This window comes from Polypterus senegalus, chromosome 2 (assembly GCF_016835505.1).
Source record: "Polypterus senegalus isolate Bchr_013 chromosome 2, ASM1683550v1, whole genome shotgun sequence".
Lineage (NCBI taxonomy): Eukaryota > Metazoa > Chordata > Cladistia > Polypteriformes > Polypteridae > Polypterus > Polypterus senegalus.
In genome coordinates this window covers 142,552,555-142,568,842 of record NC_053155.1, presented here as the reverse complement: position 1 = coordinate 142,568,842, position 16,288 = coordinate 142,552,555, and the positions used below count along the sequence as shown (strand labels likewise).

Here is a 16,288-nt window from a genome sequence, read left to right as displayed (position 1 = left end):
TGGAATACCAGTACTAAAAGAGTACCACAAAAAGCAATTTGTAAAATCGTATGGTACCAGCATTTCGTTAATGTACACAAGTAAGTGGTTTTTTTATGTACGCAATCAAAACCAAACCTCTGCTCTTCAAAATAATACAGAGATAAATCTAACTTTGAAAACCGCTCTTTAAACGCACATACATGTATTTATATGAATGTGCAGGAGATTCCCAAGGAAGAATCCAAAACTTTCCACCCCCTAACCCCTCTTCCTTGCAATTATTTACAGAGCACAGCAGAGCAGGAAGGTGTGTATGTGAGCAGGCAGGAGGAATGAAGTATCTATGATAACTGAACAGTTATTGGGTATTTGCTTCATTATCATTTTGGTTCCGGTACTGAGGTCTAAAAGGTGGAATTGATACTTAGCAGTTTTAGTACTGATTTCAACACTAGTAAACGTTCCACAATGAAATACATTACAATAGTGAAGGTATGCTGTTTTCACAATAAATGTATTAAACTTTCATATAGACTGAAGCTGGCATTAAAGTAAGGATTATATTTTCTGGTTTCTCTAGTGCCTTTTAATATCATCCAGCCATCCCTGTTAAAGGGTAAGCTCGGATATATGCAGGTGAATGAGCCTGTGGTGTCCTGGGTAACCGATTTTCTGCCTGGCAGTACTCGGTTTGTAAGGCTGCTGTAATGCTTGGCAATATGAGGGGAAAAAATAAAATCTCAATTTTTTTTAAGAGACTTTTTTCAGAGGCGATTAATGATTTATTCATTTTTTTTCCCAATAAGACATCTTCTTTTAACTAGAATTTGTTTTATTTGGACCAAAAATAAAAGTACAGAAATGACCATAAGAACCATGTTTACTATGGCAGATTTTACCCCAACAAAAAAAAAATTCCAATGCGTATTCCAGGTGAATGGCATGTAAGACTTTAGTCATAGTCCTTCCTTAGCCATTTTAGTGTCAACAACATCTAAGACTGAAAATTATAAATGCCCTTCGCAGATGAGTGTGTTGACTTACAAAGTGAACAATGCCATTTAAATAAATCAACTGGCTGTCTGCAGGATATCAGAATATAGTATTCAAAAACATCTTTATAAACAGAAAAAAATCTTTGTAAACTTAAATATCTTGTATGACTACATGAAAAAGATTAGGAGCACAATCCTGTCTATAGTTTCAGAGGCAAGACTTGCCCAGTTGCAGGTAATAACTTTCCCTCCTGTACTAAATACTCTCTCAGATGGGGCAATTGTGGGAATGCAGAAGAATTTCTAATTTATCGGCAAGGATAATCTTGCTTCATGGAGCCTCCACCACTGAAAAGGATATGTGTCTGGGGAACTCCGGTAGGCTGTCAACTTGGCTTTGATTTTATTTATTTATTTATTTATTTTCCTCTGTGGATGAGGCACAACCTTCTTGAAAAATTCAGCTAATTGTGTTTTTTTTTATATTCCCCTCTTCAGTAACTTTTTGGCTCACGTTTTGCAGAACGTTCACTTCTCTCACTTTCTTCCATTTGATGCACCTGACCAGTTGTGCAAGGCAGAATTTTGTTTTTGTCTGCTGATAGACACATCAATTCCATGACCTTTCTGCTCACTTCTCTTCAACATATCAGTTCCTACATAAATTACACGAAACCAAGGATCTATCCAATAAACAATGGAAAGGAAATCATCTGTATTTGTCACTATATTTGTTGTTGAGGTACTGCAAGGTGGATGTGCTTTGCAAGCTCTGTGTTATCCTCCTGTGATTGCAGAATACTATTGTTAAATACAGTATACCCCCAGAATTTGCAGGGGTTACGTTCCTAGAGCACCCGCGAATTGTGAAAAACCGCAAATTTTGGATGTGGGTTAAAAAAAAAAATGCCTATTTTCATAGTTTAAATCCTAAATATGTCCCCAAAACACTTTAATTTTATTTCAAACTCGGCTTAATACATTACCTAAAAATAAAGAGTATAAAGATAAACCTGTATACTGTACTGTCTCCCGCAGTGCTAGAATGTAAAATATCAATGTTCCTGCTAAATGTACTGTAATTCATGCAAATGCGTCTTCATTGCCAGAAGCCTTAGATGGTGCAGCTCGTTTCAGCGGCATCTTGGGGCTTTAACTGTTAAACTGCCACATACTTGGGGGTTAGTGCATCCCTGGACGCCAAATACTTTTTTGCTGCACTTTAAGTAAACGTCACAATTAACAAAGGAAAAGTGACATTTTAATGGAACACATTTTTTTTTCACAATTACTGCAACATTGATCATTTTACACACTGCTAATGAACTGTAGTAACTATTTAAAAAAACTACTGGAGCAATATGTACAAAGTGCAACTGACACCATGGATGTAAATCACTGAGCCAACTGCACTTAAACTGGCTGCATGAAAACAAACAGAGGTAAGCACTGATGCTTGCAGGCTAGTCTTAGTGTAGCTTGGGTCACAGAATTGCGCACAAACACAGGAGATTGTAGAGACAGGATCTTTATTCAAACACTTTAAATAAATATGTCTGTTTCAGAAGTAAAAGGTGCTTAGCAGGCAGTTAGTTAACGATTAAACAATAAACAAACATCATAGTAGCAGAGAATGTCTGGAGGAGAAGAAAGAAACAAAACAATCAGCCAAAAAGGACAGGTACGGTTCAGCCTTTAAACACTAGAATTACGAGAGCCTACGAAAAAACTCGTAGATCCGTCCCACCTTAAATCGCTTCGCACTTCTCTGTCAGCTTCTTTTGTTCTGTAAATATGTCGATAAGCAGCAAACAGCAAGCAGACTGCTATCACATCCCCGACCGGCGCACAGTTTTCTCAGGTCAAGTCTGTTTACCTACATGTCAGTTGCTTAGAGTTGTATAGAGTGAGAAGTCAAGCAAAATTACACCTTTTATAAATACTATATCGTTATTTGGAACACTTGCATTTCATGTGTGTTCTGTGTCTACAATGATCTATGTAAACACATCGTTAAAACAGAAATGTTTTTCATGTTTTAGTAATGACTGACAAAATTTAGACATGAAGTGTATAATGTGTGAAGCCTGAATTACAAATATCAAAGAAACACTTTCACAAAAGGTACAAATCTAGCAGAACAAATGTGCTTTTTTATTCAAAAATACAACTGCAGGAAAAGACCCCGTGTTAGGGACCGACATTGACACGCATTTGCTACGACTGCTTCGGTGGCGCAACAGTATCAACTGTTGACTGGTAACCAAAACTTCATGGGTTTGATCCCGGACTAGTTTTTTTTTTTTTTTTTATTCAGCAGTTTTATTCTGTCAGCCGCATTCATGATCCCAACCAAGCAAGAGTATAGGAGTCAAGTGGAGAACTTTGTTTCTTGGTGCAGAAAGAATTGTCTGCAATTTAACATCTGCAAAATCAATGAACTGGTTATTGACTTTTGCTCAAAGAGGCTTATGGAGTGCATGTAGAGGTGGTGCATTGCTACAAGTACTTGGAAGTCCACATCAGTGACAGATTGGACCTGTCTTGTAACATTGAGGATCTATATAAGAAAGGGCAAAGCTGACTTTTTTCATAGGAAATTGAGCTTCTTTAAAGTTTGCAATGACATCCTTTACATTTTCTACAACTCTGTGATTGTGAGTGCATTTGTCTATGTTGTGGTGTGCTGGGCCAGTAACATCACTTCAAGAGAGGTCCACCAAAGCAACAGGCTAATTTAAAAAGGCAGGCTCAGTTATGGGATGCACTCTGGAACCCTGGAGGTAGCAACAAAAGTGAGAATGATAACAAAACTCCGTGCCATTGTGAGCAGTGATGCACAACCTCTTTCTGGCACACACAGAATACTTTCAGGCAATTTATTCAGCAGAAGTGTGACAAGAAACTCTACTAGGCCTCATTTGTACCAATGGCAGTATGCCTGCATAATTCCTCACTGTAACTGCCTAGTCAGAAGTTTTCATCCTTATTAGTAATTCTCGTGTATATTTTAAACGATTTGTTGTTTTTTCACAATATAATATTATTTATTCATTATTAAGCTTCTTTAAAAAGCCAGATTTCCCCATGGGAACAAATATCTAAACATTTTGGTTACAGTCCAATTAAAGTTCCATATTAAATTGTTATTGCATCTTTTATTTTTTTTTCCTTTGCTGAATTTCCTTCCAGCCTAGACTAAATTTGCTTTTCTAGGTGGTTATCTTTGAATTTGCTCTTTTATAATTTTGTCAACTGGCCATAGTTCATCAATAATTAATTAGCATATGTTGTTAGTTTCCTTTTCTGTTAACCAGTTTTTACTTTGTTTTATGGGTGTATTAAATCTGTTTCTTTAAATATCCTAATTCTGTATTTAGTAATTGGTATAATTTATGCTTGTATTTCACCTGAGCCAGTTCGCGTCTCTACCACTTGCATTGTGAAGAGGGGAACTGAACGCACACTAAATACATTTTTTCTAACCTCCTCTTTGCTCTATTAGCTGTTGGCTTGCTGCTGCTGCTGCCGTACTGCGTGATCTGCATTTAAAAGCCTGTACAGCAGCTGTCCTTTTGTCTCACTGCCTTGTCTCGCGGGGCGTTACGTGATTTTCTTGTTGACACTTTGTCTCCTTCCAAGCCTTCCAAGATTTTTTTTATAATAGACAATTCTTTACAAAGTATATTGTGAGTGCTCAGGCTTTCTATTTCTGTGCTATCTTAATAATATGCAGTTATATTCACCCTATCAACCATCAAATAAAACCTGCAATTTTGTTAGATACTAGATTTCACCTTGCCTTGGAATTACCCATTAAGTTTTGATATAAAATGTTGCTGTCTTGACATTTATAACGTTTGAGTGATTAGCAGGAAAGTTAAAAACAGTTTGAAGTAAATTGATTTTTGGATAGGTTGTTGGCTATGTAATGGTAATGATGAGTAAATTACTCACTGAGCATCATGACATCTAATTGTTATAATAGAGCAGCACACAAAATGGCAATGTTGTGAAAGGCTTCAAGAAACACTCCTAAAACAGGCCAGGGCCCCCTCTAACCTGTCCAGAAAATTTCAAATGAAACCCGACCTGCCAACTACACAGGCAGGCTTCAGTCCTATCCAGGCCCCTGAAATGAGGAGCAGGCTTTTAAAGTTCAACAATTGTGTCAAATTGCCTCTTGAGGTAAAGGAAACCCTAAAAAAAACTCCACAAAGAATCTCTATAAAATAAGTTTTTATATAAACATGAAAAATGGCAAAAAAAAAAAAAAGATTTTCCTAAAAGGCAAACATCTCCAAATCTGTAAAACCAGAACGAAATTAAAGAAGCCAGAAAAGTCAGTACTCATAGTGAGCACAGCACACTTCAAATGACAATGAGCCAGTGAGGGACTTGCGTGAAGGTAGGTCCTTCAGTGGTGACATCAGGGTGGGGCCTGTCTCTTGATGCTCCATCCCCAAAACACAAAAAGCACTAAAGAACATAGCATAATACATACATACTAAATAATAACTAAACAGGAATATATGAACAAAAATACATAAATACAATACAAATGGAAAATAATTCTTAAACAAACAAGGTACAGAATAGGGAAAAAAAAAAATGAACCAAGAAACGGGCCCTGGCTGTTAACATAACAATACATGCTTCACAAATTGACCAACCGAAAGACTTCTGTGATGCCACTTCCAGTTCTCTCGCATAAAACTGAGAAAATGTTATAGCTTCTAGCAGCATAGCACAGCAGCAATGATGGCTGAATGGTTGATGTGTTTGATCAATCAAAAGTGTGTTTGACAGTTTTTGTCCACACAAAATTTGAAAATCTCAACCGTTTTAAGTGCTTTCATTTACACTCTAGACGCATAGGCAGTGTGGTCATATTGTGTGGAGTTTGCATATGCATCCTGTGTCATATGGGTTGAATAGATTAATGTGCATAGGTGTGTCCTTTGATGGTGGTGTATCATCCAGACCTGGGTCTTGTTCAGCATATTATACAGATTAAATAGAATGCCAGCTGCAAAATGTATCCGGGTGAGTGTTACTTTCAACTTCCCTGTACTATAAATAGTGAAATGTCAAAGTGCATTTGAATTTCTTAAATAATCACTTTTTCATCTTCCTCATGAAGATGTGCTTATATAATTTTCTGTAAGAGAAGTGAAATAATAAATACATGTACCAGTAAGTTTTCTGGAACAGTATTGCAGCTATGTGAAGTGTGTCCAAGCACAGTGTTGTTTTTTAAAAAAATGTGAGCACAGGCCGAATATATAGACAGTTACTGAAAAGTGTAACTTCAAGTATAATTTGATTTTACATCTGCCTTAATTTTCAGGCTGATAGTAAATTGCTATAATCTGGTAAACCGGTATTTTCAGCTGCAATACAGTCAGTGTTTTAGAGATCCATCCATCCATTTTCCAATCCTTTTACTCAATTCAGGCACTGAAGAGTGTCCTTAAAGGAAATATTTATACATTCCTCTACAAATTGCATGCAGTTCATGATGATGCATGCTTTTTAGTATAGAGTGTATGCATTTTTTAAAAAAAATTTAAAAATGTTGTTACTTGATGATCACACAGACTGTGCTTGCACATTCATAGTTTATTTTGCACTGCATACATTTAATGCTGTTAGCCACGTTTCTCATCACTCAGTATAGTAAACACCAAGTATATCTCTGTAGCTGTACCCAAACCATGTGTCTACTGAAATTTGCTGAATCTGTTTGTTTCTATGTGTCGCCATAAGAAAAAATGATGGTAATATATTTCCCATATGTATATATTATATATCAACAGCAAAAAAACCTTGACTTGGATTCCCAGACTGCTATCAAGTTATGTTTGCAACTTTGATATTTAGGAAGCCAGCAGAGGTAATCGTGCCCCAGGGTGAACGGTTGTTCTGCCGGGGCTTGCAGTGGTCGTGAGCAGGCTGCTCAACGAATATACGGCACTGACTGATCAGCTCCGGTGTGCTGGCAAATTGCTCTGTGAAGCAAATATAGCCATTTGCGGGGTTCAATTAATGTATGTCGCTGAATATACTTGCCCACTGCGTGCTGGCATATTTGCACTGAGACACGACTATAGCCGGTTGCAGCATTCAGATGAATATACATCGCGGAATATACTCGGCTCTGGCTTGCTGGCAAATTGCACTGAGAAACTGACTGTAGCTGGTTGTGGCGTTCAACAAATGTACTTTTCCTAATATACTCGGCTCCGGCGTGCTGGCAGTAATTTGCTTGTTACATATTTAAGTCCGTTATTTTTAATTTTGCCATAATATAGTACATGATATGATAAACTACAACACTTTTCCTTCAGAGTGTGATGATTAAAACCTCTTTCTATGTCTGCAAAATCATTTTTGTGTATTCCTGCTACCTGTACTCCATCTGAGCGTCTCTTCTCAGCAGCTGGGAACATTGTCTCGAAGAGAGCCAGCCTCACACCAGAGCTTGTCGAAATGCTTGCGTACCTGCACTGCAATCAGGAATATATGAACTGGATATTTTATAAACTGTACGTTTATTGTTTTTGCTTTATTTTGTTTTATTTGGATTGAAGATTTGAAGATTGAAGAATGCATGAACAATTCAAAACTAATCAAATGAAGTGTATTAAATACAGATTTGATAACTACATTGAAGGATTACAGTAGCTAAAATGCTTGAATACTACCATATTCCTAATTATTGATTTTAAAATCATGATGATGTATATCACCTGAACTTTTTAAAATATTTCATAGAAAGGAACCTATTCAGTTTCTGCTAGAAGGAATTTCGATGTGTGTTGCACATGTTGTGCTGCTTATTGAGCCATTCATCTGTTTTTCATTTAATTCAGGGATGTGCAGTGAGAGCCTGTCCTGGCAGCATTGGATTCAAGACAGGGAAACAACCCTGGATAGAAGGCCTGTCCACTGCATTGTACACTCATGTGTACAATGTGTACTCATGCAAGATATAATTTTAATGAAACCTACATAGTATTTTGCAGTTTGTTAAAATATAGAAAGAGAAAAAATAAAACTTGCATTTGAGAACCTTTTCACTTTGTTCAGTGTGTCAAGCATACACAGTATATTGTCCATATATTGTATTTCTATGTGCCACAGACCTAGTCTATCAAGAAAGCATCTAGAAACTGACAACATACTGTTGCATAGATTTTGATGGTTTTTGGATGAGCAACTGAGAAAGACAATAAACTGTATCACTTAGGCACTTAATAATGTTGTAATTGCCCTTAAAACACTTGCTAGTTGAATTTTGAGTTTAACTTTATTTCAGTAAAGCTTAAAAAAATGTTAGGTCATCTGTTAAATTTACCATAGGTGTAAGCATTGTGTACTTAAACATTAAATCTCTCTGTTGCTATAATTAGAGTGTGAAATATATAATGTCATTTTTATGGCCATTTCACTACATCCATAAGGTGTTATAAAAGATTTACCCACCCATCTTATGAAATTAATATGCTATACATGCGATATACCCTTTATAATGTATATCTGTCTGAAACAAAAATAAAATGAAGAAATTCAAATTGTTACTAATTGTATTACTGAAAATAGTTTTGCATCTGTCTTCTTTAATAACAGCTGCATGAAGAATCTAACCTTGAATGGTTTTAAGACTCTGACTCTGAAGCAATTTGTCTGCAGTTTGTTTATCCTAGCAGTTTCTCTACTTAACTTTAATAAAAAAAAATAAAAACACGTTACATAACCAATATGCAAGAAATCTGTTTACAGCATTTTATGAGATTTGTTTTGGTAAATTTAACCGAAAATGTCTTGTAATATATGTGGCTTTGTACATCTTTATCCTTTAATCCAAAAACAGATTAAAAATCTGATGTAGAAAAATGAAATATTATAATGTGTAGTGGATAGGATTTTCTGTGGTTGAATTGTAAGTTAACCTCACTTATATTTTACACTGTTAAAATATATGCAATTTTTACATTATTTAAATTTGGTTCTGTTAACACTTTTTAACCAGTGACTCTTAAATTGTGTAACTGATGATGGTTGCTGTTCTTTGTGATACTATGAAGTATCTTCGCAAAATTACTTATATGGGATATAATACAGAAAGAAATTGCCATTTATCCTGCTTATCCAGGCTTGTAAAATAAACTAAATAATTACCAAACTCAGTAGAGAAAAAGCATACAGTGATGGGGTTTTTTTTTGTGTGTATTTTCTTGTTGCTCACGTGTTTAACTGTCACAATTGTGAGGAGATTTGAAAGTACAGATAATTTTAAAAATCACATGTTTTGTTCTTGAGTAAACATAACATTTATTTATACATCAAATTTTCATACAGACAATGTAGCTCAAATTGCTTTACATGATGAAGAAAGAGAAAAAAGACAAAATTAATAATAATTAAAATTAGGGAACACTAACATAGAATAAAAGTAGGTCCGATGGCCAAGGAGGACAGAAGAAAAAATGGGGGGAAAAAAAAAAAACTCCAGACGGCTGGAGAAAAAAATAAAATCTGCAGGGGTTCCAGGCCACAAGATCACCAGCCCCCTCTAGGCATTCTACCTAACATAAATGATCTCAATCAGTCCTCATTGTATTCAGGGTTCTCGTGGAAGAATTTGACGTCATGTGGACTTCTGGCCTTTAATCCATCAATGTAGGGACATCACGGTGCTTTGATTAGGTGGTGCTGGAAGTGTAGATCGCCACCACGGAAAACGAGAAAAAGAACAGTAGAGAAAGTAGGGGTTAGTACAGATTTTGGAGCCACCATGAATAATAATGATAATTAATTGAATATACAGAGCATCAGTTTTAAACTAAGATGAAGCTATGAGAAAGCTATGTTAAAATAATGTGTTTTCAGCAGTGTTTTAAAGTGTTCCACTGTATTAGCCTGGCAAATTCCTATTGGCATGCTATTCCAGACTTTAGGTGCATAACAGCAGAAGGCCGTCTTACCACTTCTTTTAAGTTTAGCTCTTGGAATTCTAAGTAGACACGCATTTGAAGATCTAAGGTTAAGAGTTGGAGTGTAAGACATTCCAAAATATAAAATGGAGTGAGATTATTTAAGGCTTTGCAAACCATAAGCAGTATTTTAAAGTCAATTCTAAATGACACAGGTAACCAGTGTAGTGACATCAAAACTGGAGAAATGTGCTCAGATTTTCTTTTCCTAGTTAAGATTCTAGCAGCTGCATTCTGCACTTGTTGCAATCGATTGTCTTTTTGTTTTTTGTTTTTTTTTTTTGTTTGTTTTTTTTGTAGTCCTGAGAGGATTTCGTTACAGTAATCTAGCCGACTGAAAGCAAAAGCGTGAACTAATTTTTCAGCATCTTGCAATGTTACAAGAGGTCTAACGTTTGCTATATTTCTTAAGTGAAAAAATGCTGTGCTAGTAATCTGATGTAATATGTGATTTAAAATTTAGGTCAGAGTCAATAGTTACCCCTAAATTCTTTACCTCTGTCTTGACTTTTAATCCTGATGCATCAAGTTTATTTCTAATAACCTCATTGTATCCATTATTGCCAATCACTAAAATTTCTGTTCTCTCTTTATTTAGTTTCAGAAAATTACTACGTATCCATTCAGAAACACAAGTAAGACATTGTGTCAGTGAATCAAGAGAGTTGTGGTCGTCTTGAAAACCTTGAAACTCAAAAAGCATAGCTTCAAAAAATCAGCTTGACTATCACTTATTGCCCTCAGTGTGAAATTAGGAAAACGGCCTTAGAGAGAAAGAGGTATAAAAGAGGGAGATTGTGGGTACCATATTTCCTTTGTATTTATCTGTTTCAAAACTAACAGTTGGTACAGTTCAAGGTATTACTGCTGTTGGCAACTTAAAGTTGATTCTGGCTGTTGATATTTGCATCTGGGCTTTTGTTTTGCTGTTGTGAAGCAAATATTACATTAAAAAATATATATAACTACAAGAATTATTTCCAGTATCCCTCAGCATTCCCCTCTTAGCAGATGTTATGGTGTCATTTTTGTGTATTAGGTTTGCGCAGTTCCTGTCCCAGAGAGTCACAAGCTCCACACTAATCGAGCAGATGCTTGTTTGTGTATTTTACTGACCTTCAAATGTTTGTGTTTTTCTTCCCCACAGAAATTTGAGCAATATAGTCCATTTTTAAAACATTTTGTTGACAACTTCTTAAAAACTCTAAAAATATTAAAAATATTTCTAAAATCTGTTTTAATTTTGCAGAAATTGTATGAATTTAATTTTATTTTTGTTTCATCTTCACAGGTTTTGCATTTTATTTTCACAAAACTCTTACTTTATTTAAATACATGTTGGTAAATATATAATTGCATAGAAAGGCTTTTTACACCCAGGTCAAATTGTATGCTTCCATCCTAAGGACAATTAGTTCATGTTGTCTCATTTAGCTTTCTTAGAATCATGTAGGCATTATAACTTTATTTATGGCCATTAAGAATTCTAAAAATTGGAATTAAGTGCCCATGTAGTCCTTTTCAAGACTGAAGAGACTGATGATGCGTCTCATGTGGCAGCTTCACAGTACATCTTCTAGTATGATCTTTCCTTTTATTGTATAAGCAAGGCGACCAGAACAGCACACAACACTTTAAGTTTATCCTAATTAGTACGCTGCAGACTTGCACATGCCAGCAACCATACCACATCCACTTCAGAAGAGATAATCCACCTGAAGCTAAGCATGTTCGAGCCCGGCCAGTACTAGGATGGGAGACCAACCAGGAAAAAACTTGGTTGCTGTTGGAAGAGATGTTGGTGAGGCCAGCCGGGGGTGCCAACCCTGTGGTCTAAATACGGGTCCCGATTCTCCAGAGCAGTGATGGCGGTCACTGTGCTGTAGAAATGGCACCATCCTTCAAATAAGATGTAAAACCAAGGTACTGGCTCTCTGTGGTCATTAAAGATCCTTGGGCAAACTTATAAAGAGTACTGTGTATCCCGATATCCAGGCTAAATTGCCCTTCATGGTCTAGACATTCTGACCCCCTAATCATTCCCTGTCTGTAATTGGCTATCCTTCTCACCACTTCACCACCTAATAGCTCATGTGTGGTGAGGGTAATGGTGGATAAATGGCTGCCGTTGCATCATCCTGGTGGATGCTGCACTCACTGTGTAAAGCGCTATATAAAAGTAATCTGCTATTATTATTATTATTATATAATCTTTTTCCCCCCCAGTTTAGAATAGATCCTAATAACCTTTAGTTATCACCTTATTAGTTACCTGCAGTATGGGAGCATTGTCATTCTAAATGATGAAATTTCCATTATTAGTTTGCATTATGTACTTTTAAATGATACATCCTTATAAATAGCCAATGTAATGTCAGTTAAGGGCTCATTGTGCATGCATTCTGCAACCAGTACTCCACAATTGCTAATAGTTTGGTCACTTTTTAGCACTTCACATCCAAAAGAAATAATCTTATGCTGTCTTTTAGAATTGTGAATACAAAAGGCTGAAAGAGGAATACTGATATTTGTTTACAACTTTTAACCAGTTGAAAATTCATCCTGTGGAGGTGAAAAACATTAAGAGATCACATTTGTGACAGTCAGGCGGCACGGTGCCGCAGTGGTAGCACTGCTGCCTCGCAGTTAGGAGACCCGGGTTCACTTCCCGGGTCCTTCCTGCGTGGAGTTTGCATGTTCTCCCCGTTTCCTCCGGGCAGTCCGGTTTCCTCCCACAGTCCAATGACATGCAAGTTAGGTGGATTGGCAATTCTAAATTGGCCCTAGTGTGTTCTTGGTGTGTTTGTGTTTGTCCTGCGGTGGGTTGGCACCCTGCCCGGGATTGGTTCCTGCCTTGTGCCCTGTGTTGGCTGGGATTGGCTCCAGCAGACCCCCCGTGACCCTGTGTTCGGATTCAGCGGGTTGGAAAATGGATGGATGGACATTTGTGACAGTGTGGCACATGCACATTAGTTCGTGTCTGTGCATCGTAGGTTTTACAGTGCTGGATTTAATTTCTGCACCTTGTGTGGGTTTTTCTTTGGCTACTCTAGTCGTCTTCCCAAATCCCCAAAGCTGTGCATTTTAGTTTAATTGGCAGATTTAAATTAGCTGCATGTAATGAAGCTGTATGTATGAATGTACTCTGTGATAAACTATACTCAGAACCCCATAAACAACTTTGAAGTTGGTTTAAGAAGGTTTCAAATTTTAACATTTGAATAAGGTCAAATATGAATAACACAGTACAGTATGTGATGCAGACCATCCATTCATTATCCAACCTGCTATATGCTAACACAAGGTCACAGAGGTCTGCTGGAGCCAATCCCAGCCAACACAAGGCACAATGCAGGAAAACAAACCCCATGCAGGGCACCAGCCCACTGCGGGTGATGCAAACCAAAGTAAAATTAAGTCAAATTTGAAACACTTTTAATTATACCCTAAACAAAGCAATATAATTTAACATTATTACCGTAGATTATATATTAAAAGTAAATTGTGTTCCTTTTAAATTGCAGGAAACATACATATGATGATTGGTGTATTCTTTGTGAGCATCTAGTTTCTCTCTTTATCTCAAATTCAGATTGCTTGTGCTTTGGGTAAAGCCGGCAATTTCATTGTCCAAACACTGTTTGCAGCTGCTCTTCAGGCACTGTTTTAGCAGAGGATGGTTTGAATTCAATCCACAATATACCTATTGTTATAGCAGATAAGATGCAAGTTTGGATCTTGCTTGTTTCACGTTACCATGGTATTTTGTCAAAGATTACCTGTATTTGTGATATGTGAATAACTGTTTTCTTTACCAAGCTTGTATTTTTTTTTTTTTCAATTATTACTGAAATGACAATTTTCTATTTTGCATTTTAACAATATACAATTGTAACATTTTTCCTAGGTTTAACCCCTTTCCCTGTTGCACAATAAAGCCTTCATGTAATGGGTAAAACTGACCTTCCCTGCAAATAGTAATATTTCTCTCAAAAAGATTTTCTCATTTGTTTTTTTGTTTTTAAATGTCCTGAAATTGTTTACAAAAACATTAAACCGTTCCTCAGTTGCTTCAGTGATCGAATGCATTTTTTTTTAACTACAAATATACAAGTCTGTGTTTTTACAGCTGTATATTTCAGTCAAAAACTTCAGTTACAAAAGTGACCAGCCCATCTATTCTTGGTTTTCTGCTAGATCCCAGGAGCAGGCTGTCTCTCACATGTGTAAGCTCTTATACAACAGGTTTGTTTCTTTACATAACCTTCCATATCCATTGTGGAATGTGTGTTGTAAAGGGCATCCCCCTTCTTCACCCCTCCCCATTCCTGTCTCTCAAGTGACTGTCTGTATTGGACTGTTTCATTTCAGTCTTCATGCCTTGCATGTGGTGATCTGTGAGCTAAAGCTGAAGAGCTTTCTGCATCAGTGCTTAAAGTCACAGCTGTTGTACAGGCCTGAGTAGTTGAAGCTTTATAACAGAGGTACAAGCCTGGCTATTTCTTGAACATTAAAAATTAAACTCTTGGTTACACTGGAGGTGTACAGCTTAATTGAGAGTGTTTACCAGGCAAGCACTCTGTGAAATCGGACAAAATGAGAATGAAGGACACGTCTCTACGACAAGATCCTGACCTCAGGAAAGAGCTGGCATTACTGGCTAAGGGTTGTGATTTTGTTCTGCCTTCAAGGTTTAAGAAGAGACTTAAGGCTTTCCAGCAAATACAGGTGGTGATTTGTTATTGTGTGTTTAATTTACAAGTAGCAAGCTGATAATATGGTGTATGGGCTTGCTGTTCACTTATTTACTGGAGGTAGAATTTGCTAAAGCAAGAAATTATGCCCTTGAATGACTCTGAAATTGAGGAGTTTGGTTCTCTAATCAAAAAACAGTAAGCTATCCTTTCAGGCACTTGAAACATTATATTATAAGTAGGAAAAATTACGATAGTGTCTTTATATGTTGACATTTATTTATTTTAGACATAAATTATTATATCTAATACTAATATACAAATAAATTTTGAATGATGTCAGTCCTTTTTAGTGCAAAAAAGATTTTCTCATTTAGTGGTAAATAGTTGTTATATTTTTGTCATATACAGGAATATGTTTGCATTTATTATGTACGAGAAATAAAAAGTAAGTCCAATGCCAATGTTGGAGAGAATATACTACTGTAAAAACATAGCTTTTACAGTGCTATTACACTGTAAAATGTTTCTAATGAAATGCCTGTGCTTATTTTCAGAGTTTTTTCTTTATTAGAGTCATTAATTTATGCACAAATAACAAAGTGTTGATATAAGAAAAATATGTTAATTCTTAAGGGAAAACTCCGTCATTTTCTTTTTGGGCTGCATAGATGTAAGAGTCACTATTTTTAGAATGTAAATTGTGTAGTAGTAGGATGCCATTCACTGTGTTTAAAAAGTTTACTTTGCAAAGAGCAGTTAATGAATTTGCCACTATCAGCTATTCATTGTCTGCTTTAATTTTAGTTTGTTCAGATTCTCACCACCCTCGGTTTGCTGTAGCGTCTTTTTTTTTTTTTTTTGTCTTGAATGTGCTTCCGCTCATTTTCTACACGTTTGCATATGTTACTCCAAAGTTTGCTAGGTTAACTTTGTTTCCTTCTGAATTTTGAAAAGCTCTGGAATGTGGAACTTTTATTGGTACCTCCAAAAGCAATCAATGAAGTTAAGCTCTAAATTGGATGTCAAGATTGTGTTTTCATTTTATACTGTGCTTTAGATTTTGCAAGAAAGACTCTTAACAGCATAATTTGTTAAAATCAATTTGTTTTTAATACTGCAGAATATAACCAGATTATACTGTTATCTTGTTAGTCTGTGATTTATTGTTTTGCATTCTTGAAATTCAGTTGTTATCTCATACTGTACCAAGGATGTTATAGTACAGATATTATATGGGCAGCATGGTGGCAGAGAGGTTAATTCTGTCTTTAGGGCTCAATGAGATTGGGTTTTGAATCCCAATCTAATCACTTCAGTTTGACCCTGCGTGTCCCCACCCCCATGTTTACTCATATTTTCCTCTCACATCTGAAGAGGTAGACAACATGCTAGGTTTTACTTTGAGTGTGAATTGGCCAAGTGTAAGCATGTGCTGATGTGTTTTGTAACAGTCTGGTGCACCTGTCAGTGATTGGATAGGTCATGTGAGAAAGTGTTTATACTGTATACTGTTGAATTTACAGAATGTGTTCATTTTAAGGTGACAATTGTAACATCAGTCTATGGTTTTTGTTAAAAAGAAAATAATTGTAAAGAAAGATGTATTCTGGTCAGT

The 16,288-nt window shown here is 36.2% G+C and overlaps 1 protein-coding gene across 2 annotated transcripts in view; it reads left to right on the top strand.

Annotated features, from left to right (window-relative positions):
- The window catches only part of ppp2r3b (protein phosphatase 2, regulatory subunit B'', beta), a 149,626-nt gene that overhangs the window by 35,103 nt on the left and 98,235 nt on the right, over positions 1-16,288 (top strand). The window contains exon 1 of one of the 2 annotated variants that reach the window (XM_039744748.1): positions 14,341-14,704. The exons of the other annotated variant lie outside the window; for it this stretch is intronic. Coding sequence (XP_039600682.1) covers positions 14,573-14,704 — 132 coding nt within the window. The 5' untranslated portion in view covers positions 14,341-14,572. Of the gene's footprint in view, positions 1-14,340; positions 14,705-16,288 lie in introns of those variants that run through there. 2 annotated transcript variants of the gene reach the window in all.